This window comes from Nicotiana tomentosiformis, chromosome 3 (genome assembly GCF_000390325.3).
Source record: "Nicotiana tomentosiformis chromosome 3, ASM39032v3, whole genome shotgun sequence".
Classification (NCBI taxonomy): Eukaryota; Viridiplantae; Streptophyta; class Magnoliopsida; order Solanales; family Solanaceae; genus Nicotiana; species Nicotiana tomentosiformis.
In genome coordinates, this window is record NC_090814.1 from 16,052,686 (window position 1) to 16,079,200 (window position 26,515).

The 26,515-nt window shown below is 37.7% G+C and overlaps 1 protein-coding gene across 6 annotated transcripts; it reads left to right on the forward strand.

Annotated features, from left to right (window-relative positions):
- On the forward strand, positions 1–24,907 carry LOC104111326 (squalene synthase-like). 6 transcript variants are annotated; one of them, XM_070196745.1, is made up of 13 exons: positions 1–460; positions 21,815–21,857; positions 21,968–22,057; positions 22,167–22,242; positions 22,393–22,455; positions 22,812–22,955; positions 23,050–23,154; positions 23,317–23,463; positions 23,673–23,748; positions 23,953–24,041; positions 24,365–24,459; positions 24,550–24,577; positions 24,644–24,907. In XM_070196745.1, the coding sequence occupies exons 3-13, from the start codon at positions 22,044–22,046 to the stop codon at positions 24,704–24,706; spliced, it is 900 nt and encodes a 299-aa protein (XP_070052846.1). In that variant the 5' UTR covers positions 1–460; positions 21,815–21,857; positions 21,968–22,043; the 3' UTR covers positions 24,707–24,907. The 6 variants fall into 6 exon arrangements, with proteins under 6 accessions (XP_070052846.1, XP_070052843.1, XP_070052845.1 ...); XM_070196742.1 differs by having other exon boundaries at positions 3–460; positions 22,386–22,455; XM_070196743.1 differs by having other exon boundaries at positions 363–460; positions 22,153–22,242; positions 22,386–22,455.
- Positions 24,908–26,515: the final 1,608 nt, after the last annotated feature.

The following is a 26,515-nucleotide window of genomic DNA, read 5'->3' on the forward strand; positions in this document are numbered from 1 at the left end:
GTTGTACAACTGAGTAATAAATACAATTGGGCCCTAACTAGATATCTGCTAACATAACAAATGGGCCTTTATCAGCCAACATTCCACCCACTGCCATAATAAATTACTATAAGTATTCAAAAATCAACTTCTTTTTCACTTGTTCAACACCATTAAAATAATCTTCCTGTTAACCGACACCATCACTTGTTCAACACCATTAAAATAATTTTCCTGTTAACCGACACCATTCCTCAGCTTCCACAGGGTGCTAACACTAGCGATCATGGGCATAATAGGAGATATTGTGAGGCATCCAAATGAGATATGCCCATTGATGAAGCTGTTGCTAATAGCAAAATTAGCAGAGAAACAAATTCTTTCAAAGCCACACTGGAGCTTTTGCTATCTCATGCTCCGCAACATCTCTCGCAGCTTCTCTCTTGTCATTCAACAGCTTCCCCTTGAGCTTCGAGACGCTGTAAGTTTACTTACTTTCTCTCTTTTTTCTTTCTTTTTTGTTGACTTTAAATTTTTAGTGTAATATACGCTACCATCTCGAGAGACTTTAGCCACGTCTTAACCATGGCTGTAGAATGAAGCTTTGTTCCAACAAAAATAAAATATTTATATTTTTAAAAATAATTTAATTTTAAAAAATTTGTTATGTCCTTAATAATATAGGAGTACTTTTATAGACAAAAAACTCTTATGATATGTTTAAAACAACTAATCCTAAAAGTTTTTCTTTGTCTCTTAAATTCAGTATGTTGCGTGTAAATCAACTTTGTTCTTTTTTTATATAATTGCGTATTTCCAGGGAATTGAACGTGTATCAATGGTGTCTGGTGACTTAACTCCTTTCTCTGCCATGTATAATGCAAGTGGCCTACATGTTCTCCTCATGTCTAATACGTAACTGTATGTCCTTTGTCTAAAGTGATGGGCTGCTAGCTTATACCTAAACTATAGTATTTAATTTTTATATACTTAATGGGCGTTTGGACATAAGAATTGTAAAATTTAAAAAAAAAGTGAAAAAAAAAAATTCAAGTTAAAATGGTATACAATTGGGCCCTAACTAGATATCTGCCAACTGTGTGACTCTAAGAAAAGAAAAGAGAAAGGTAAAAAAAAAAATTAATAAAAAGGAAATAGTATTTGTAATACACTTTAATACAATTAACGAAAGATCTAATTAGTTTGGGTGGATTTCGTTTCGAAGATGACATATATATGCCAACTGTGTGACTCTAAGAGTATATATGGACTAACTATGTGACGCTAAAGACATTTTTGAGCTAAAGTATTAACGAAGAGCAAATGTGTTCGATTTAAGTATCTTATTATTTTACCTATAACTACATCACAAGACATACATATATAATAATTGATTTCTTTATCAGATATTCCCGAAGGAACACGTACATTTTTGTCATTGTCTTTTCATGGTATACAGCCTTTTGATTCAATATTCATTAATTACGATATTTTAAGCAAAAATTGAAGCGATTAGATTCATTCTTCAGGATGGAACATTTTTGTATTAGTCTTTCTGCCAGCTTTTCTAGTCGTTCCACTATTACACGAACGCGTGGTTTTGACTCTTCAATCTCAACAAACGAGTGTGGTTTCCAACAAGGTCACCACAAACTGAGTATTAGGACTTTAACTCAATAAAGAGAATGAAAATGATTTTTTAACCCTTAGGACATCTCCAAACCTTGCACCATTTTTTCATACTAAAATAGTGCAAATTAACTCCAACCCATTACATTATTTTTTACACCAAAAAAATATCCTTTTTATATTCTTCTCTCTCTTCTAAATTATATTATTTTCTTTTATTTACATTTATTCTTTTATTTCATAAAACAATTTTTTTTTTTTATTTACGAAGTGCAAAATAAGCATTTTTGTTCTTATTTTTTTTGTGTCGAGCTAAAAATTGTTCAACTCGGTAATTTTCATCTACTACTATTACTACTGTTGGAGTTGGACCTTCACAAGCATCTTGAATTGGTGCATTAAGACCACGCTCATCCTCGATTATCATGTTGTGCAGTATAATACATGTAGTTAATATATCATGTAGCACTTCTTTTCTCCAAAAACGTGACGGGCCTGCAATAATTGCAAAACTTCGGATGCACGTTCAACATCTTTTCGACATGATTCTTGTTTCATTGCGAAATAGTTCTTCTTTTTAGAATGTGGCTCACGAATAATTTACACAATAGTAGACCATTTTGATATATACTGTCAACTAAATAATAACCCACATCATATTCTTTTCCTTGAATAACATAATGGGCGGGAGGAGCAATATCTTTAGCAAGATTGAAAAATAAATGTGATGAGTCTAAAACATTAATGTCATTATTGGAGCCGGGCATACCAAAATATGCATGCCATATCCAAAGGTCATAATCAGCTACAACTTCAAGAATAATTGTTGGGGATCTACTACGACCTGCATATCGTTCAGCCCATGCTGTTGGACAATATTTTTCATCTCCAATGCATGCAATCTAGAGTACCTAGTATTCCTGGAAAACCACATTGCTCACCAATACGAAGAAGCCTTGCAACATCGTTAGTTGTTGGTGATCTCAAATATTGCTCGCCAAAACCTCTACTATAGCTCGACAAAATCTCTTCATGTTTTCAATTGCAATTGACTCTCTAATTTTTATATATTCTTCATTGGCATCCGCTGGCAAACCATTTGCCAACATTCTAAAAATAAATATAATTTTTTGTAAAGTAGATAATCCCAATCTACCCAGCGCATCAGCGTGTTGTTCGAAGAACGCATCATGAGCTTTGATTGCATCAACAATTTCAACAGCCACAACCACAACTATCTTCCGGCACATACACTCATTATTTTAATTACATTGGTGGATCTGGAAGCGACCTACCAGAGTACTAAATTATTGTTGTAATTTTATCATCCTATTATATTATTTAATGTATTTTTAATATTAAATCTATGTCAGCCGCTATTGTATTAAATATTTATTTTTATATTATTTAATGAACATTCTGTTATTTATTAACAACGTTATATTTTATTTTTGTGATGGTTATATTTTTTTATACAATTATAACTTATAATAAAATTAACTTACAATTTTATATAGAAATAATATATACGAAAATTAATTTATAAAAATTATAGACCAAAAGTAAGATGTAAAATTAATATTATAAAGATATTACATAAAAAGTATAAGTAACTACTACAAAATTTATAATTTATTAAATTAAAGGATAATAATAAAATATTGATGAATAATAATGGTATTGATGAATAGTGTTACACCAAATTTGGTGTTGGGTTGGAGCACAAAAATACTAAATTTTGTTCAGGAATAATATTCACGATAAATAATAATGACACAAGAGAGTAACAATGACACCAAATTTTTTAACGGAGTAAAATACAATACCCGAGAGAAGAAATATAATACCACTATAATATTATAATTTTGTAGTGTCAAAAGACTACTACGACTCAAAAGAAATAACACTCTTTATTTTAAATATTTTACTACAATATTACTCCCACTTTATTTTCTCACAAACTATAAAATAATCGGTGGATTACTCTCACAGCTCTAATACTTCTCTCTTATTTTTGGTGTATTTGAAATGAGGAACGAGGGCCTCTATTTATAGCAGGAAGAGTTGATAATTTAACCAATCAAAATTGATTGGTAATCGAACAATTTCAACCAATTTGACAATTTGCATATCTTGCAAATTCTTCTACCGCTTAGCCGCAAATCCAACCAATCAACATTTTTTGCATATGCAATTTGCATATAATGTCAACAAAGTTAGTCACCTACCATCCCATTATTTCTTCTTTTCTTTTTGTTTTCTTCAATATGGGCCCCATAAATCTCTCCCTTAATTTTAATTTTTTTTTTCATTCCAAGACTTGATCTCAATCTTTAAAAATTCTCAAACTTAAGAGGCTTTATAAATATATCTACAGTCTGATCATGAGACCTCACATATTTGAGTTCGACTTCCTCCTTAGCAATGCATTCTCTGATGAAGTGATACCTTGTATCTATATGCTTGCTTCGATCATGATACATCGGATTCTTGGCAAGTGCCTGTGCGGATTTGTTGTCAATACAAATCTCTGTAGCTTCAATTTGTGGTAAGTTGAACTCTTTCAACAATCCTCTCAACCAAATAGTATGACATGTACAAGATGTTGTTGCTATATATTCAGTTTCACAAGTCGGGAGAATAACAATGGATTGTTTCTTTAAACTCCAAGAAATAACAAAATCACCCAAGAAAAATATAAAGCCAGCTGTGCTTTTTCGATCATCAATATCTCCCGCATAATCACTATCACAAAATTCCTTAAGGTTGAAATCACTAGAAGAAGAATAAAATAACCCAAAATCAGTCGTACCTTTTAGGTAACAAATAATTCTTTTAGTGACTTTCAAATGAGTGGAGGTAGGAGCTTCCATGAAGCGGCTTACTACTCCAACTGCAAAGAGTATATCTGGCCTGGTACTAGTCAAGTACCTCAAATTTTCCACAAGACTTGTGAAAAATTTGGGATCCGTTTTTTCTCCTTCATCAAACTTAACAAATCTTGTCCCACTTTCCATCGGTGTGTTCACGGGGTTGCAATCGAGCATGTTGAACTTCTTCAATATCTCTTTTGTATAGCTTTCTTTTCTTGAGAGATAAAAATTCCATCCTCGATCTGCTTCACTTCTAGGCCCAAGTAGTATGACATGAGCCATACGTCTGTCATATCGAACTCACGTGACATATATTTCTTAAAAGTTTCAAACAAACTTGGGTTATTACCCGTAAAAATAAGATCAACATAAAGACAAACAAGCAAGATATCTCCATTAATATTAATTTTAAGGTAAAGAGCATATTCATGGAGACAACGAGTAAACCTATTTTCTTGAAAATACTTATCGATACAACTATTCCATGCTTACGGGGCTTGTTTCAATCCATATAAGGCTTTGTTCAACTTCAACACTTTATCTTCATGATTTTTGACCACAAAACCCAATGGTTGTTTAATATAGACTTCTTCTTCAAGATAGATATCGGGTCCAAACACACTCACGCAAGTATACGTGGTCGTCAAGTAATAAAGTAGTGAATAAAGTATCGTTCCCACGAAGACTTATGATTAACTTTTGACTAATTTAAACTCGAATAGCTTATCGATTCAAAATATTTCTGACAAAATATATAATTTTCTAAATTACTATCTAAAGGCTATCAAGTAATGAATTGCTAAGAATCAAACACAACACTTAAATAGTTTTGAATAAAAATCTATAGGGTATAATATTCCAGGGTCACGGGTTATCTAACAATCATGTTGCATTCTTAAGTTAAAGTAACTAATTGATTTATCTGGATTGTTGACTCACAGGGTTGATATTGCTTGTAAGCATCTGTCGAGTCCTTACTCGCCTATTCAAGCTAACTTAATACCTATATGTCTATGGAATTAAGTGTAACAAGAACGCATTTACAATTCCTGAATTACAACCGAGTAAGGTAATTAGGTATATGTCTATCCTAATTGCGAATCCATTCCCCGATGCCCGGGTTTAAGAATTTACTCTATTTAATTCTATATGCAATCTATAATTCCCACTTTCGAGTTCAACTATAGATTCGTAGATAGTATTTCACTGTTAGCTACTCAGCAAAATAATTTAAAACAGAATTAAATAAATAACCCAATATGATAAAATCAACTTCGTCAATTTAAACTTCAAACATCAACATTCATGTATACCCATGACCCTAGAACAATAGGGTTCTTAGCCACTCATGTTCATACAATCATCAAAAATTGTATTTTCAAACATAAAATCGACGAATACTAGGAAAGGGATGAAAGAATTGATCAAATCCTCGCTTTTCAGTGTTTTGTGCCTCCCCTCTCCTTTTAATCCGTCTCCCTCCTTTAAAAATAGGTTTTGGTTGGCTTTTATATGAGTTGGGGGCGTCTAGGAGTCGAAATAACCGAGTCCTAGTCAAAAAAGGAGAATTCTCGTTGTGAGCGTCCAGGCCAGCGTGGGGCGCTGGACCTGGCGCTCAAACTTGTTTGCTTCTGTAAAGTGCACCACAGCGAGCGCCCCACGCTGGCTGTGGCGCTCAACTTCCATTTCTGCAATTTTGTTCCGATTTCGCTCCAATTAGCACCCTTTCGTCCCAAATTGCATCCGAATGATTCCTACACATAGAAATACCAAAATTTAGCACAAACAGTCATATTAAACACCTCAAATTGTCGAGACATGAGCAAAATGTGAGGCAGTATATATCAAAATATGCATACGTTAAGCCGATTATCAACACCCCATACTTAAACTCTTGCTCGTCCTCGAGCAATGGAACTATATTAGCACCCCCAAAACGTACTTAGCACTATGAAAGAGGACCTCACAATTAACTCAATTAAACACTCTACCTTTTGACTATGATCGATGTCGGCAATTTGGCATGAACACACAATTTTTACATTCTTCCCGTTTTTAAATAGCCCAAATATACTCAATGTTTTTCAACCAACTCAATCAACTCAAGCAACCTCTCCACAACCACCTTACCTCAGGAGACGAATCGTTACCACTAAGCATCCTCAACTCACGTACTCACCCAACACAAGAAAGTGTACAATATCACCAATCCGTCATGAGATCAAGTGCCCTCACCACAAGCAAAATAGTGAATATCAAAGTAGTCCACAAATTTAAATATGTCATTGAACATAAATTAAGGACATCACACAATTGAACAACATTCACTCACTTCCCAAAGAATTCATGTGCATCCAGTGGTCGTACCATAAGCTTGCCCTTAGTGTACATCTCTACTAATCTAAGTTAGCTAACTCTAGGATCAATTAGGACTTTAAGGTTGTAATGTAGGCTAAGGGACGGGTAGGATACATTTGGGAGTAGTGACTAACCCTCCTAAGCACTTTAATACACTATCCTCATAATTCAAGCGCCATATCTTCTCAACCCATTCACTTGTCATACACCATAAATAACATAGCCTTTTTTCCCTCAGGCATCTCTATAGATTCACTAGCACTAGTGAGAGAGATTAGGAGGTGTGTATCTTTCTTCATTATTTGAATACCATTTTTTTTTTTTTTAAATAACACACTCCGTACATTGAAGTTCATAAACTGGTGACCTTTATTCACAATTTTAGTGCACCTTAAGGACCCTTTCATGGTTCCACTCGGACGCCACTTCCTAATTTCTCACCTTACTACTTTTAGCGACTAAGTGCCTTAGGAGGTTAAGGTTCAACAATCTCACCTTAAGAATAATTAGGATTACGGCTTGTAATGTGGTTGCCAAGGAAACGGTCTATAGGCTCAAAGGGGCTAGCAATGGGAAAATTTTATCTGTCAGTGATAAGCACTTTTATGGTCAAGCAAGAAACGCCTATGTCATCTCCTAGACTAGCACAACTTAATGATTTCGCGTTGATTAACATACGGGGCAAGTTCTAGACTACATAGGGTAGCACAGAATATTAACAATCCTTACACACACATGGCACTTGACTCACTCAAGACGGTTTTGTTCGACTCTCAAGTCAAGCAAGCTTATCAAGTTGAGGATCTTTAAGCAACACTGCACTATGTGGTATACAAGTCAATCAACTGAGAAAACGGCGTCAAAGAGTAAGCTACTTGAATTTACTTGGGCATTATAATTCAAATCATATACGCAGGAAGACAGAGCGAATGCCCTAACTTAATTTACCAACACCAAAGATGTCAACAGGTACCTCAGATCAATCTCAGTTTTCTCCCTTATCCTACTTCTAAAAAGAAATAAAACAAAACACCCGGTTCGAGCTACACCCTTGGAAAAGAACCGGCGTCCAAAGAAATACCAAGGGATACTACCTAACTATAAAATAAAAAAAAATAAAAAAAATCTTTATTGTTATTTTTAATCGGACTTTAATCCCTCAAGAAAATTGTCCAACAGATCCATCGTCGGGAAAAAGTCCAAATTTTTTTTTTTTTTTTTAATTACTACTACTACTACTATCTACACCATTAATTCTACTAACTATGCTATTAAAAATAAGAAGCTAGCTAACTATAAAAAAATAAGAAACTAACAATACTCTAATATAATACTATAGAAAGAATAGAGAATCTTCCACCCCACACTTAAAGAAAAGCATAGTCCTCAATGCTAAATAAATTCGAAAATAAAGTAAGGTGGAACGAAAGAACTCCCTGTTAGTCGGATACTGCCTCATCAGGATGCCAACCAGCGGCGGCAATATGCGCATCATCATCCCCAAAGGGTACCAAAGCCATTGGTCCCATATCGTCATCATCATCCGCATTATCAGATTCTTCGTCCGTGTTTTCATCCTCAGATGGATGAACGGGACTGCCTGGTGCTATGCCCAGCATCTCCTTGGAAGAACTGGAGAGATCACCTCGCATCTGCGCGCGATCCCCATCTGACACCCCAAGCTTGCTCATAATAACATTGAGGGATTTGTAAAGATACCTGTTAAAATTTTCGTCCCTCTCATTCCTAGCAGCTTGGGTGAGCTTGGATGTGGGTTCTAGCATGGATGTGATGTCTAACAATGCTGTGGGCGGCTCCATTACCTCATCATAGCCAGGGTACTCTGGCACCCCACGAGAGAGCATGTATTGTGTTAAGGTGTTGCCGAAGAAAAACCTTTTTATCCTTCCTCCAAAACGGGTGCGGGCCATTTCCCTAAGCATAAGCTCACCCACATTTATGGGGTGCCCGGTCATCAAAAAGTAAATCACACACACTCGAGCTCGAGTGCACTCAGTATTATGTTCAACGGGCATTACTCTAGCTTGCACAAAATTTTGCCAAACCTTGGCCGTTTTGTTGAAGTCGAAACGAAGCATTTCAAGGTGAATATTGCCCTTCGTTCGCGTCCATCTTGCATTAGAATCAACGCCACAAAGAGTGTGACGTATTGCTTGGTAGTTTGGACTTTTGACGAACTTTCGAAGCCTTCGTGGATTAGGACTATCCACTCCCAAAAATTGACATAAGGCTTCCCTATCCATTGGAATTTCCTGACCTCTGACCCACGATATGTCATTTTTCTCGTTCCAGTTAGCATACAACTCTCTTACCATGCTGAGATTTGCCGGGCCCGGACATTCGAGGAGCTTATCCATCTTCTTTGCAATCAATGTAGCAAGTATATCTGGGTAGTTCCATTCTAAAGCTTTCACATTTATCCCCATTTCAGATACATATCGCCCATATGGTACAAAAGTATCATGCCATTTGATGGCATCCTCTCGAACAAGTTGCACTCGAGGCCGTGGTGGCCTTTCAGACCCACTAGCTTGTTGCTTTCCTTTGGCTTGTCGGGAGGAGCTCTCGCCTTGCCTGCGTTTCTTTTAAGGGGGAGCAGTAGTGGAGGATTTCCCCACCCCTTTTCCTTTAGCGGCATCATCATGTGCCATAGCAACCTACACATGATAAACACAAAGATGAGAATGAATCAAGAGACGTTGCCTAAGGTCATCGTGAGAGGCAAGATGACCCCACACTTAAAACCGAAGGTTATGTATAAGCGAATCATAATATTGATCCAATGTGCACCAATGTGTCATCACAAGGCTATAGGTACTTAGACTTCCCTATGCCATAAAATTCAATTAGCCTATCATGGCCGTAACTTAACTATAGTGCAAACATAACAAGGTTAAAATCTACATTACTACACTAACTACACTTACAAAAGTTTACAACAAGAGACAATACCCCCACAACACCCCACACTTCACCCAAACTCATATATAACTATACTCGGCTACTTAGACTTCACCGGTGTTCAAATTTCCTCTCTTAAGCTTTTTAGCAAACACCTTGTGGGCATTAATTTTGCTCTTCTATTTCAACATTGGTGGGAGAAGGTGGGCCTCCCAAATTTACATGAAGTAGAGGGAATTATAGTTTACTACTTCAATCACAAATGCGCAACCAAAGTTTTTGCACCAATTTTTCGTGTATAATCAATCCACCTACCATACCATCCAAATATGTTTAAGAACCTAGGGTGTTGTAAGAAAGGGGGAAAGAGATAAGACTACACTACTCTAAGAACTTCCAAAATACAAGAAAAGAGATAAGAAGAAGAACATACCTTAGATTCTTGAGATGGAATTGAGCAAGATTTATTGAAGAATATTGAAAATTTGAGAGAAAAGGGGAAGAAGAAGGTGAAAGCGTGAGTGTTGAAGAATGGGGTTTGTTTTTCGGTTGTGAGTATTTAGGTGGGGAAGTGGGTTTAGGTTATTGGGTAATTGGGTATGGGTTGGGATGTTAGTGTATATGGGTAATTGGGTAATATTGGGTAGGGTATTTTTTAATTAAATAAAGAAAACAAAAAATAAAATAAAATAAAATTACCTGGCCAGCCAGCCCAGCGCCCCACGCTGGGGCTGGCGCTGGAGTATTGAATACACTGTAAAGTGCGCCCCAGGCAGCGTGGGGCGCTGGCCTGGGCGCTCACTTCGGCAAATTTTTTTTTTTTTTAAAAAAAAAAACTATGCTACGAAAGCGGTAAAGACATTGGGTTGCCTCCCAACGAGCGCCTAATTTAACATTGCGGCACGACTCAACACATGTTTAAGCATCAGCTAAGTTCACGGAGGTCTTGTGGCGTGCAATGTCACCACCCCAATAATGTTTTATTCTCTGGCCATTTACCAAGAAGGTACCACTTGAGCTCTTATCACGTAGTTCCACTGCTCCGTGAGGCCTCACACTTACCACAACAAAAGGACCTGCCCAACGGGACTTAAGCTTTCCAGGGAATAGCTTCAACCTTGAATTGAACAAAAGAACTTCTTGACCCGGCTCAAACTCTTGATGTTGAATGTGTTTGTCATGCCACCTCTTCGTCTTTTCTTTATATAATTTGGCATTTTCATATGCATGCAATCGAAACTCATCAAGCTCGTTGAGTTGCAGCAGCCTATTCTCACCAGCTGAGTCCATATCCATATTTAGCCTTTTGATCGCCCAATAAGCTTTATGTTCAAGCTCGACTGGTAAGTGACATGCTTTCCCATAAACTAACCTGTACGGAGAAGTACCTATGGGAGTTTTGTATGCAGTTCGATATGCCCATAATGCATCGTCCAGCTTACCTACCCAGTCTTTTCTATTTCCACTTACTGTTTTCTCCAGAATCTGCTTTACCTCTCTATTTGAAACTTCTACTTGACCACTCGTTTGGGGGTGATAGGCAGTGGAGACTTTGTGCATAACTCCATATTTTGCAAGAATATTATTCAGCAATTTGTTACAAAAGTGAGTTCCTCCGTCGCTTATCAACACTCTTGGAGTCCCAAAGCGCGTGAAGATGTGCTTCTTTACAAAACTTACCACTACCTTTGCGTCATTAGTAGGCAGAGCAATGGCCTCCACCTACTTAGAAACATAGTCAACCGCCACCAAAATGTACCTGTGACCATTAGAGTATGGGAACGGTCCCATGAAATCAATCCCCCAAACATCAAAAAGCTCTACTGTCAGAATATTTTGCAAGGGCATCTCGTGCTTCCTTGTAATAGTTCCGGTTCTTTGGCATCTGTCACAATTTTTAACAAAGGCATGTGCATCCTTAAATAATTTTGGCCAATAGAAACCTGATTGCAGCACTTTTTGGGCGGTTCTATCCCCATCGTGATGACCTCCATATGGCGAAGCATGACAGCTATGCAATATTGCATTCATCTCTTCTTCACGAACACACCTTCGCACCAACTGATCTACGCATTGCCTATATAAGAATGGCTCATCCCATATGTAGAGCCTCACATCATGTAAGAATCTTCTTCTATTATCAGGTGTTAATTCTAATGGTGTCACCCCACTTGCAATAAAATTTACATAATCCGCATACCATGGGGCTTCACCTGAGGTGACTGCTAATAGCTGCTCATCAGGAAATGTTTCTTTGATTGACTCTCCTTCAGCTATATGGTTCCGACTTTCTAATCTGGACAAGTGATCAGCCACTTGATTTTCTGTCCCTTTTTGATCTCGGATCTCTAAGTCAAATTCTTGCAAGAGGAGGACCCAACGAATCAGCCTCGGCTTGGCATCTTTCTTTTCAAACAAGTACCTGATAGCTGAATGATCTGTGTAGACGACAACTTTGGTTCCCACTAGATAAGATCTGAACTTGTCAAACGCCCATACCACTGCAAGCAACTCTTTTTCAGTAACTGTATAATTCATCTGAGCTGGATTCATAGTTTTGCTCGCATAATAAATGGAGTGAAATATTTTATCCCTTCTTTGCCCCAAAACAGCTCCGATTGCTATGTCACTTGCATCGCACATCAATTCATATGGCAGTCCCTAATCTGGGGCGATGATAATTGGTGCAGTCACCAACCTCTCCTTCAGCTCCTCAAATGCTTTCATACATGCATCATCAAACTTGAAGGTGACATCTTTCTCTAGAAGCCTGCATAATGGCGAAGAAATTTTTGAAAAATCTTTAATGAATCGACGATAAAAACCTGCATGGCCTAAGAAAGTGCGAATGCCTTTGACGGATGTTGGTGGGGGCAATTTTTCAATTGCCTCCACCTTTGCTTTGTCCACCTGTAAACCATCTTTTGACACCTTGTGCCCCAAAACTATACCTTCACGTACCATGAAATGGCACTTTTCCCAGTTGAGTACCAGGTTTGTCTCTTCACACCTAGCTAGCACTTTATCAAGGTTCATTAAACAATTATCAAACGAACATCCAAACACAGAAATATCATCCATGAATACCTCTACAAACCTTTCAACCATGTCAGTAAAAATGGCCATCATACACCTTTGAAAAGTCGCAGGTGCATTACAAAGACCAAAGGGCATTCTCTTGAACGCATACGTGCCATAGGGACATGTAAATGTGGTTTTCTCTTGGTCTTCTGGGGCTATAGCAATCTGATTATACCCCGAATAACCATCTAGGAAACAGTAGTATTCCTGTCCTGCTAACCTATCAAGCATTTGGTCAATAAAGGGGAGGGGGAAGTGGTCCTTTCGGGTGGCTTTGTTCAATTTTCTATAATCTATGCAAATTCTCCACCCAGTGACAGTTCTTGTAGGAATTAAGTTATTATTTTCATTAACCACTACAGTCATCCCCCCTTTCTTTGGCACACATTGAACGGGGCTTACCCATTTGCTATCAGAGATTGGGAATACAATACCTGCATCAAGCCACTTAATCACTTCTTTTCTTACCACCTCTTTCATGATTGGATTTAGGCGGCGTTGTTGCTCTACACTTTGCTTGTGTCCATCCTCCATGAGGATTTTATGCATGCAGAAAGCTGGACTAATGCCTTTGATGTCAGACATCGTCCACCCAATTGCTCGCTTGTGCTCACGTAGCACTCTCAACAACTTTTCTTCCTGCAATTTAGACAAGTCAGAAGAAACAATAACAGGTAAAGTGTCAGAACTTCCCAAATAAGCATATTGAAGGTGAGGGGGTAGGGGTTTAAGCTCCAATTTTGGAGCTTCTTCAATTGACGGCTTTGGAGGGGGGCCACTTGGCCTATTCAGGGGCTCAAACGGGTTTATTCCTTGCATGTAAGCACATGATGCATCTAGGATATGCATCATCTCCTCAACCTCATCATCAATCTCCAAGCTATCAAATATCATGATTGCTTTTTCTAGAGAATCGTCTAGATATACAATCGTGTCAAGAAGTTTCTCATCCACCTCCACAACAGATATCATAGAGAGCTCCTCATAGTGTCGGGGAAGTTGGATCGCTTTGTATACATTAAAAACTGCTTCCTCGTTGTCCTCCCTCATAATCATTTTTCCCTCTCGCACTTTAATTATTGCATCACCAGTAGCCAAGAGAGGTCGTCCCAATATGATTGGAACTTGTTCATCAGCCTCAAAATCAAGAATAATGAAGTCAGCTGGGAAGATAAATTTTCCAATTTGCAGCAATACATCTTCAATTACTCCTTCAGGGTAGGCTATGGACCTATCAGCTAATTGCAACATCATAGTGGTTGGTCTTGGAGCTCCCAGACCCAATTGCTTAAATAATGACAAGGGCATTAAATTTATGCTTACCCCCAAATCACAAAGGGCACGACCCACGTTAATATTACCTATTTGTACAGGGATGGTGAAGCTGCCAGGATCCTTAAGCTTTTGAGGAAGCTTGTTTTGGACCCTTGAAGTGCACTCCTCAGTAAGTGCAACTGTTTCGAACTCAGTCAATTTCCTCTTGTGAGCCACTATATCTTTTATGTACATAGCATATTTTGGGATTTCACGAAGTACATCCACCAACGGAATATTCAATTGAACTTGGCTTAACATAGAGAGAAATTTATTGAACATGCGATCATCATTCTTTTTCTGCAATCTCTGAGGGAAAGGTGGTGGTGGCCTTGCAGCCTCCACTGGCTCTGAACTTGCATTATTTTTCTTTGACTCGTGTATTGCCTTAGGGATTAGTTCCCTCTCAGGTATAGGACTGTTCTTTCTCTTCTTTGGCACTTCTTCTAGTTCCCTCCCGTTTCTGAGTGTAACTGCATTAACTTGAGGGTTTTTCTCTGTATCACTGGGCAGCGTGCCTGCAGGTCTAGTATTTTGATTTGCTGCTAACTGTCCCATTTGCCTCTCAAGATTTCTGAAATCGGTCCTGAGTTGTTGATTATCGAGCAACAACTTCTTCAGCAAGTCATTCGTACTCTCTTCTGTTTGTAGGGGTGGTCTCTGAGTTTGATTAAAATTTCCTTGGTTCCTATACTGGTTCTGATTCTGTTGATTTCCTCCCCATGAGAAGTTAGGATGATTCTTCCAATTTGGATTGTAGGTATTCCCATATTGCACATGCTGATTCATTGGACCCCTACTCTGTTGTCCCACATAGTATATAGACTCAGGATTCGTGGGGCACATGTCACTCATATGACTGTCACCACATAGTTCGCAACAAATAGACATCTGTTGTACATGTTGCATTTGTTGTGTTTGTTGCGTGGTCATTCTATTCATCTGATTTGCCAATTTTGCTATATCGGCTCTCATGGCGGAGAAATCATCAAGCGCAATCAACCCGGCTGCCTTCTGTTTAATTGCCCTTCTTGAATCCCCCTCTCCTTGCCAATTATGGTCATTGGCAGTGAAGTTATTTAGCAAGAGTTGTATTTCACTATACGGCCTCGCCATGCAACTACCCCCACAAGCTGAGTCAAGATTCATTTTTGATGCTTCATCTAACCCATCAACAAAAGTGTGACCCAATACCTCATCAGTCTGACAATGATGCGGGCAGTCTCTGAGTAGCTTCTTGTATCTTTCCCAAGCTTGACGAAGTGTCTCGCCATCCCGTTGTTGGAACCCAAGAACTTGGCTCCTCAGGGACTTTGTCTTCTTAGTTGGGAAAAACTTGATTAAGAATTTCCTTGCTAGATCATCCGAAGTGTGGATTGAGTTTGCGGGCTCCTTTTGCAACCATTCCTTAGCTTCCCCCAACAGTGAAAAGGGAAATAGTGTCAGCCTGACATAGTCCTTGGAAACGTTCGGATAATTGTAAGTGTCCGTAATTTCCAAGAAGTTCTGAATGTGCCTCTGCGGGTCCTCATGAGATAGACCCACATATTGTCCTGTGGACTGAATCAGCTGTACCATGTACTGTTTGAGTTCAAAATGCCCAGTGATATCAGGCTTCACAATAGCCTGAGTCATATTCGCAAGATTGGGCCTTGCGGCTTCAATCACCGGACGCTCTTCATTACCTGCCATCTCTATTGGCTGTGGTTGAACTACGATGTCCAACTCTCTTTCTATTCTCGTTCTAGCTTCGAGTTCCCTTCTCACTCTATGTAGTGTTCGTTCGATTTCTGGATCAAGAGGAATGAGGTTGTTTGCACTTCTACTCCTCCGCATTCAAGAGAAGATCCTGCGTTAACACAAACAAGGCAAACTGAAAATTAAAACTTGAACAAATAACTAATAAAAGCTTAACGTAGTCAAGTAGCTAATTTCTAAGTCCCCGGCAACGGCGCCAAAAACTTGTCGGGTCCAAACACACTCACGCAAGTATACATGGTTGTCAAATAATAAAGTATTGAATAAAGTATCGTTCCCACGAAGACTTATGATTAACTTTTGACTAATTTAAACTTGAATAGCTTATCGATTCAAAATATTTCTGAAAAATATATAATTTTCTAAATTACTATCTAAAGGCTATCAAGTAATGAATTGCTAAGAATCAAACACAACACTTAAATAGTTTTGAATAAAAATCAATAGGGTATATAGATTCGAAGATAGTATTTCACTGTTAGCTACTCAGCAAAATAATTTAAAACAGAATTAAATAAACAACCCAATATGATAAAATCAACTTCGTCAATTTAAACTTCAAACATCAACATTCATGTATACCCATGACCCTAGAACAATAGGGTTCTTAGCCACTCATGTTCATACAATCATCAAAAATTGTATTTTCAAACATAAAATCGATGAATACTAGGAAAGGGATGAAAGAATTGATCAAATCCTCGCTTTTCAGTGTTTTGTGCCTCCCCTCTCCTTTTAATCCGTCTCCCTCCTTTAAAAATAGGTTTTGGTTGGCTTTTATATGAGTTGGGGGCGTCTAGGGGTCGAAATAACCGAGTCCTAGTCAAAAAAGGAGAATTCCCGTTGTGAGCGTCCAGGCCAGCGTGGGGCGCTGGACCTGGCGCTCAAACTTGTTTGCTTCTGTAAAGTGCACCACAGCGAGCGCCCCACGCTGGCAGTGGCGCTCAACTTCCATTTCTGCAATTTTGTTCTGATTTCGCTCCAATTCGTGCCCTTTCGTCCCAAATTGCATCCGAATGATTCCTACACATAGAAATACCAAAATTTAGCACAAACAATCATATTAAACACCTCAAATCGTCGAGACATGAGCAAAATGTGAGGCAGTATATATCAAAATATGCATACGTTAAGCCGATTATCAATAGACATTCAAGAAGGCTGACTTGACGTCTAGTTGATGGATCTTCCACTTTATTTGCACCACCAAAGAGATCAACAAACGAATCGTCTCCATGCGGGCAACAGGTGCATAGACTTCTTCATAGTCAATGCCTTGCCTTTGCTTATAACCTTTAGCCACAAGTCGTGCCTTGTATCTCTCCACATCTCCATCAACATTCTTCTTTGTCTTGTATTCTCATTTAACTCCAATTGCGCGATAACCCTTGGGAAGAGTTGTTAACTCCCAAGTGTTGTTCTTCTCTATTGACTTGATATCCTCCTCCATGGCTTGTCTTTACTTTTTGTCTGTAACAGTTTCATCAAAGTTCATTGGTTCACTGTCAGTAAAAAGACAATATAAAAAATCAAAATTAGTAACTTCTTCTGTGTCCTCATAGAGCTCTTGAATATTCCCTGTCCTTTGCAGTTATTTATTTGAACTTTCTTGAGAAGATGGAGATGCAACATTGGTTGGTGAAGGAGGTGGAGTTGTATCTTGCACAGATTTCACGGTCTTTGGTTTTTCTTCATCACCAAAGTATGGAAGAAAATCATATCAAGTTTCTTCCTGAGATTCCTAATTCCATGCCAATTCTTCGTCAAATTCAACATCGCGACTTACCACTACTTTGCCGCTGCTTGGGTTGTATAACTTGTAGCCTTTTGAACTCGTATCATAGCCAACAAACACATGCTTGACACTTCGATCGCCAAGCTTCGCTCTCCCTTGATGTGGCACATGAGCATAGGCTATGCTTCCAAAGATTATCAATTGCTTGACACTTGACTTTCTTCCACTCCATGCTTCTTGAGGGGTTTGATCTCTAACATTCCTTGTTGGAGACCTGTTGTTCAAATAAACTGCACAAGAAACAGCTTCGGCCCAAAATTCCTTGGGCATACTTTTAGCTTTTAACATACATCTAGCCATATTAAGAATCGTTCGATTCTTTCTCTCTGCATTTTCATTTTGTTGGGGTGAATAAGGTACCGTTAGAGGGCGACTAATTCCATGAGACTGACATAAATCATTAAATTTTTTTGAAGTGAATTTGCCTCCTCTATCGGACCTTAAAGCTTTTATTTTATAGTTACTTTCTTTCTCCACAAGTATTTTAAAATTTTTAAAAGCAGCAAAAGCTTCAGATTTTTTGTTCAAGAAATAAACACAAGTCTTTCTACTAAAGTCATCAATAAAAAGCAGAAAGTATTTACTTTTACCAAAGGAAGGTGGATTGATTGGTCCACACACATCAGTGTGAACAAGCTGAACCGGTTTGGTTGATCTTGACATGGACTCCTTTGGAAAACTCCTCCTTGCATGTTTTCCAAGAAGACAAGCTTCACATAATTGATTGGGATGGTTGATTGATGGTATCTCATGCACCATATTCTTTTCTCCCATTGATTTGAATGCTTCAAAATTCAAGTGCCCAAATTGCATGTGCCAACACCATGATTCATCTTGCACATTAGCCTTCAAACACTTTGCATCAATTGTTTTAAGATTCAGAGAAAATAATCTATTCTTTACCATATGCACTTTAGCAATTAGAATTCCACCAGAATCTCTTTAGCCAAAGATGCATATTTTTCATGTGGATGTCATATTTCTTTTCAAGAAATTGGCCCAAACTCAAAATATTACTTTTTAATTTTGAGACATAATAAGCAACTTGAATTAACATGTGGTCACCATTTTTACAGGAGATTAGAATCGTACCTATCCCTTCGATTTGAATCTTTGAGGTATCTCCAAAGGACATATTACCTCTCACCGTTTTATTGATCTCCACAAACTTCTCTTTGCATCCACACATATAATTACTTGTTCCATTATCCAAATACCACGAGCTACAATCATTCACGTCTTCTTCCTTGAGTGCCAACAACAACGTTGACTCATCTTCTTCTTTCTTGTCGTCAACAAGGTTAGCTTTTTCTTCAACATTGCTACGACATTCCCAAGAGAATGTCCAATTTTATGGCAATTATAACACTCAATTTTTGATTTGTCATACATTTGTCCATTATTTTCTTGGTAGTAGCTACGTCCTCTTCTTTCTCTTTGTCCACGGCCACGACCTCTGAATGTTTGGTGGATTTTAACTTCATTGTTGAAGTTGTCTTCCATGACCTCCACGGCCTCGTCCTTGTCCATTCCCTCGATAGCTCTTTTCACCTCCATAATCCTTAAAGGATGCCTGGGTTTTAAGAAGTTGCTCCAATGACACTTCTTGTCTCCTCTTGATTTTTTCTTCATGGGCCTGTAAAGAACCCTCCAATTGCTCTACCATCATAGAGTCTAAATCTTTAGACTCCTCAATAGCACACACTACAAAATTAAATTTAGGTGTTAAAGTGCGAAGGATCTTTTTTACCACACGGACATCTTCTATGTCCTCCCCGTATCTTCTCAATTGATTTACAACAGCTTTCACTTTTGAACAATAATCCGAAATGCATTCAGATTCTTTTATTTTTAAAACTTTAAAATCAGCCCTTAGAGTTTGAAGTTTTACCTTCCTCACCTTATCAACTCCTTGAAGAGAATTTTGTAAAATCTCCCAAGCTTCCTTTGAGGTGGTCATCTGCCACCTTCTCAAACATAGCATCATCCAAACATTGGTGGATGAGCGTGAGGTCTTGTTGATCCTTCTTCCTTGTCTTTGCCAAGACATCTTTTTCATTTTGAGGCAGAGCTTCCTCATTATCGGGTTTTGCATACCCTCTATCTACGATTTTCCACACATCCTGGGGCTGAGAGCCAAGAATGACTTTCATACGTAGACACCATTTCTCATCATTATCTTTTGTGAGACGGGGGTACTGAAAAGACAGCGGACCATTATTCGTCATGGCTCTGATACCACGTTGTTGGAAAAAATAATATCCCGCCCAGGAATAATATTCACGATAAATAATAATGACACAAGAGAGTAACAATGACACCAAATCTTTTAACATGGTAAAATACAATACACGAGAGGAGAAATATAATACCACTATAATATTACAACTTTGTAGTGTCAAAAGACTACTACTACTCAAAAGAAATAACACTCTTTATTTTAAGTATCTCACCACAATATTACTCTCATTCTATTTTCTCACAGACTATAAAATAGTTTGTGGATTACTCTCACAACTCTAATACTTCTCTCTTATTTTTGGTATATTTGAAATGAGGAACGAGGGCCTCTATTTATAGCAGGAAGAGTTGATAGTTTAACCAATCAAAATTGATTAGTATCTGACAATTTCAACCAATTTGACAATTTACATATCTTGCAAATTCTTCCACCGCCCAGCCGCAAATCCAACCAATCAACATTTTTTGCATATGCAATTTGCATATAATGTCCACAAAGTTAGGCACTTGCCATCCCATTATTTCTTCTTTTCCTTTTGTTTTCTTCAATATGGGCCCCACAAATCATTCCCTCATGAGTTATGTTTTAGGGTCGAGTTAGAAATTCCTTCACATGGTATCAGAGATATATCTATGGTTCATGTTGTTTTGTTTCTCAATGTTGAGCCCCCTTACGTTATCCACGCTCCAGTTGTCTAGTATTGGGCGTGTTGGGGAGTGCCAAGTCCCACATTGGTTGAGAGAATGGATAATAATCTCTTTATATGGTGTTGGCGGTCCTCCCATTATGAGTTAGTTTTTGGGTTGAGTTAGGCCGAAGTTTCATTTCTTCGCGCATAATGTTTTAGAGTTTGAGCAGTTTGAGAGTAATTTAGTTGATTCTTCTGTCTTCCTTTCTTCTTCTTGTATTAGTTGGGTCTTCATTCTTGGTTCTTCTACTAGCCATTGCTCATCTTCAGTTCTTGCTTATCAAATCTTCAGCAATTTTCGATGAGTATCTTCAGTTCTCTTGCCTTGTTTAGATAGCTTATCAAATCAGCTATAGGAATGACACCTTTTCAAGCCTTATATGATCGTGAACCTCCTAACATGATGAGATATCTTCTTGGTAGCAACTCTAATGATATGGTTGAACAACACATACTTCGAAGTGACGAGGTTCAAGCTGTCTTGGAGAAAAAAATATACTTATCCCCAGAAACATATGAAGGAAACAACAGATAAGAAACTCTGGGATGTGCAGTTTGACATAGGTGACTGGGCTTACGTAAAGCTTAAGCCACACAGGCAGGTCTCATTTCATCACAAGCATGCCGGTGCTACAATATATTGAGCCTTTTCGAGTATTGAAATGAATTGAACAGGTTGCCAATAAATAAGATTTTCCTGAAGCGGGCGGGCACTCATCCAGTATTTCACATTTCTATGTTTAACAAGTGATTCGGTAACCCTGGACAGCCAACAAATTACTCCACTACGGTTGACAGATTCCTTTGATCCGAACCTTCATGACAAGGTTCTATCTTTGATATGAAACCTGCCACGCTGAAGGTGGGCAATCCAGCTGAGAGTCTAAGGTGGATTACACGATGAAGACACCCTTCTAGAAGACTCAATGACTATATTAATTTGGGATCCTGGCTAGACTAGTTAGACATTATGCGGGAGTTAGTTAAATTGGGATTGGACGTGTAGATAGCTTAATTTCCCGTAGTATTGCTCTGCTGGTATTTACTAAAGCAATTCTTCGATCGTTCCCAGTTTAGCTTGTGTTTGTGAATCCCCATCCTTATATTTATAAGCTAAGTTTTCTTCTAAATAATATTTCACTTCTTGTAATTGCCTTGTAATGTTCACTTTTCAGGTATGTGTATTCTATTTGGTTCTTCGCGCACTTGACACTGTTGGTGTGTAAAACCACTGCTTGCAATATTTTTATTTTTTTGTTTTTTGAACATTTCAATTAGAATTACCTCACTTTTGTTATTCATATGTTATTTGTTGTTCTTTTGGACAGAGGATGATACCAGCATAGCCACAGAGGTTAAAGTACCTATTCTGATAGCTTTTCATCGACACATATATGATCATGAATGGCATTTTTCATGTGAGTAGTCTAAATTTATATTTCTTTATTTTGTTTCTGTTTTTCTACTCCAAGCTGCATATTTGTTAATTTATATTTCATGTGCTCAATCCCAGTTTTTGTTTGTTAGGTGGTACAAATGCCTACAAGGATCTCATGGACCATTTCCATCATGTTTCGACTGCTTTTCTGGAACTTGGGAAAAAGTGAGTTCTTTTCTTGTGGTAGTGCTAGTTTTAGAAGAGCCTCATCATGCTAGTTTTCTCATTTTACATGCTTTGAGAATCAGGTTCTTATAGCTATGTGAATACTTTGTGAATCAAACATTATATTCATGTAATTTTTATAGCTATCAGGAGGTGATTGAGGATATTACTATGAGGATGGGTGGAGGAATGGCTAAATTCATAAACAAGGAGGTAAGTCATATATATTACAACCAAGATAATCAAGACTTTTGTCGGAACTGAGTGAACTCACTTGCAGTAACATTTCTGAAAGAAATTGATTGTCAATAATAACTGTTGGCCTACTCAGATGCTAACATTGTTATTTTATACAAGTCATCTTCTATGTATCAAGGCTGGCAAAACTCACATAAAACCAGTATTAGGCTTCGGACGTTGCTGATTTCAAACCTCTAGTGATCGATATCTAGAATGTGTGAAATGCAAGATACTCTTTTCCAACGTTGTACATCTTCTCTAGATGTTTCGTTGATCCCTCAGTCTCCTTCATTTTTTTTTTTTTAATTACAATTGATCTCGTCCTGCAGATTGAAACAATTGATGATTACGAGGAGTATTGTCATTATGTAGCTGGGCTTGCAGGATTAGGCTTGTCAAAACTTTTCCATGCCTCTGGTAAAGAAGATTTAGCTCCAGATTCTCTCCCCAATGCTGTGGGCTTATTTCTTCAGGTATTGACCTTAACCTTAGCAGGACTAGGAGCCAGCGTGGCAATCCTCGCAATGTTGTTGTTTTAGGGAAGTAACAGTAACGTATTTTTTTCAGAAAACAAATATCATTAGAGATTATTTGGAGGACATAAATGAAGTACCCAAGTGTCGTATGTTTTGGCCTCGTCAAATTTGGAGTAAATATGTTAACAAACTTGAGGTTCTGTCTTCTTCCTGTGCTAGCTTGATCATCTTACAATTTCTCATCCTTTCATTTTGCCTGTCACTGTAGTCTCATGACCTATTCAGTTAAGCAGACAAACATTTGTGTCATTTTGAGGTTCACTGTTTTGCAACTGGCATCTTTCTCAATGTGTCTCAGGACTTGAAGTTCGAAGAGAACTCGGTCAAGGCAGTACAATGTCTCAATGACATGATCACTAATGCTTTATCACACGTGGAAGATTGTCTAGTTTGCCTATCCACATTACGCGATCCAGCTATCCTTCGATCCTGTGCTATTCCACAGGTACGTACTGAAGGTCTTTCCTGACTTTTTATGCTTGTATATTCCATTGTACTGTTTATATTTATCCTCTCCTTCTTACTATCTGTTAGCATTTCTCCTTCTTGTTGTTGTATTTTTGTAACTTCTTACCTTCCATAGAACACGAAATACTTCTGGTATTTTCATCTTAAAATATGCTCTGGCTAGTGTTAGTTTCTTATCCTTTACAGATCATGGCTGTCGGAACATTGACAATGTGCTACAACAACGCTGAAGTCTTCAGAGGTGCTGTAAAAATGAGACGAGGTACGAGATATGATCCCTCAACATGTAACTTGCCGATAGATTTTTCATGCCAAATTGCTCACATGTACTGTTCTGATGACTTATCTAGCCCCTAGAAAATTTGACCAATTTCTGACGTGTTCGATCTTCCTATAAAGTTTTGTCCATAAAATATTCAGAATTCTCTCAACACCATCAAGTTATCATGTGGTTTCTTCAATGCAGGTCTCAGTGCCAAGGTTTTTGACCAAACCAGGACAATGGAAGATGTATATGGTGCTTTTTTCCATTTTTCTTCTATACTGAAATCCAAGGTATGATGCTTATATTTATTCTCTGAGCTAGCTTTGATTCCTACATTTAACTTGATCATTCTAAAAGATCAATAACTATTGTTAAGGATGCCTTAGCTTTTCGCATTCAGTTCCTCAGATTCTGTGTATGTATACATCTTTCTGCAAGTATGGTACTGTCCCTTAATGTGGTGTTTATGCTTTCCGAGCCGAGGGTCTATTGGAAACAGCCTCTCTATCCCCACAGGATAGGGGTAGGGTCGCTCATGTAAAAGCAGACCCCGTATTGCATGGAAATATTTGCCTAATGTCTTTCTGAGATGTGAGGTGATTGTTTTTTTCAGGTTGACAATAACGATCCAAATGCGACAAATACTTTGAAGCGGATTGAATCAATCATGAAAACTTGCAGAGACTACTCTGGAACCTTGTCTAAAAGGTTTTCCAATTATATTATTATTGGTTTTTTTTTCTTGGAAATTTGGTCAGCTTCATCTATCTAACCACTAGAAAAACTTTATCTTATCAGGAACAAACCTAATTACATACCAACTTTGGTAAGTTTTCTGCTAACACATATTTCTGTAATTGGAAAATTCTAATTCCTTGAATACTTTGTGCAGATTATTATCTTTTTCATCGTAGTGGCTATTCTTCTTGCTTACCTGTCTGCAAAAAGACCCTAGACCCTTGGTACGGATTGGATATACTGTATTTTATTTGACCAAATGAAGAACTTCATATAGGTTTTTCGTTTTTTTATTTTAATTCATGCCACCCTCATGTGGTTCAAATGTATGCTTTTTATTGGTCCAACTCAACTTGAACGGATTATTCATTGTTGCGGAATTGCATAATTTTGAAAAATAATTTTTTAATTCTTAGTAGGATCCCCTGTATTATAAACTTCCAATTACCCTTTACAAAAACCAGTTTGACCTCTTAAATCTAGGCAAAAATTGTGATGAACAGAGTAGTACATTATGTTCTTTTGAGATCTATGTAACCGGTTTATACTTATTTCACATACTTTAAACATTTATCTTTTATAGATCTTACCCAGACTAAAATTTCTTCTTAATAGAAGATAAAGCACGGAAACGCCCTAAGAATACGCGACGTAAAGTATTGAGAATTGAAACTGCTCTTGCTGTATATTGGTCCTAGTGTTTTATCTCATGAAGTTGGTGAATGATCTGGGCAAAGCAATATAGAAGATTGCATTTATTAAAAATCTTATATGTGTACAATATCCTAGTCAACTTCAGTGTTGGTCTCCACGTCCTCTGTAGCTCTAATATGTGTATCAATATCCTCCGAATGAGCAATATCGTTGTCCGAAAGGGTGAAAGAAGGAAATCTGGACCTTAGTGTTGAAGCTAACTCCAATGTAGCATAAGAGTCTAAGTCCTTCCATTCGATTAAGCCACAACACCTATCCTTTCCACAGTAGGATAGGGACCAAACTATCGAAAACTCAGCTTATAGTAGGGAGAAACAGAGAGTGTAGACTGTCTATAAAGTTGGAGTTTGACAGAAGTCCAATCTCCCTCTTGGAACTGCTTATCAGATAAATGAGAATTGGCTTGAGCTTGCATCCTTTGCTGAGCTTTGAACAGGTGGATAGCTATCCAAGAGTTCAAAGGGTAAGGTTTGAATAGCAGAATGATGGTTAGAATTGTTTCACCATTCAGCCAAAGGAAGGAAGGAACACCAGTCAATACAAAAGCAAATTAAGAAAGTTTCAAGACACCTATTGAGCACCTCAGTTTGGCTATCTATTTGAGGGTGATATGTTGTAGAATTAGCATAGTTACACCATGAAAAGACAAGAATTCTTTATAGGATTTTTGTCACAAGAAAACCATGAAGTTTAAAGATATGATCCAAGAACATAAGGACAAGGGACTGAGCAATGTAAGGATGAGTTAGTGCAACAAAATGAACATACTTGGTTAGTTTGTCCATAATAACTCAAATACCATATTTACTTTTAGACTTTGGCAATCATTTAAAGGAATGCATGTTGATGCCAGTCCAAGGTAGTGTAGGGATAGACAAGGGTTGTAAGAGACCCGAAGAGGCACTAATATCATATTTATTTCTCTAACAAATAGAACACTTATGAATGAAATCAATGATATCAGTTCTGATGCCCTTCCAATAGAAATAGGCCAACAACTTTCTAGTTGTAATATCAGCACTAGAGTGACCTCATGTACGAGTAGAATACCATAGATTTAAAATCTTAGTCCTCAAACCAGCATCATTACATATCACCAACTTGCCCTTCCTTCTAAGTTGACCATCATCCAGTATACTACTTTTGAGGACCTTGCTGTAAGGAGTTGATAAGAGTCTGCAACTCAAAATCTGACTTTCAACTGGCTTGAATTTCATTCTATAGATTAGCATGGATATAAGAGACTATTAAAGCCATAAATTCAGCACCTTGGACCCTAGAAAGAGAATCATCATCGATATTTTTCTTACCC

What these genes read in the sequence shown, in the direction of transcription:
- LOC104111326 (XM_070196742.1), top strand. Translation starts at nt 266, where the DNA reads ATGGGCATAATAGGAGATATTGTGAGGCATCCAAATGAGATATGCCCA. An exon ending in AATATGTTAACAAACTTGAG is followed by an intron (nt 23,155 to 23,316) that starts GTTCTGTCTTCT and finishes AATGTGTCTCAG; the next exon opens with GACTTGAAGTTCGAAGAGAA. An exon ending in CTTCTATACTGAAATCCAAG is followed by an intron (nt 24,042 to 24,364) that starts GTATGATGCTTA and finishes TGTTTTTTTCAG; the next exon opens with GTTGACAATAACGATCCAAA.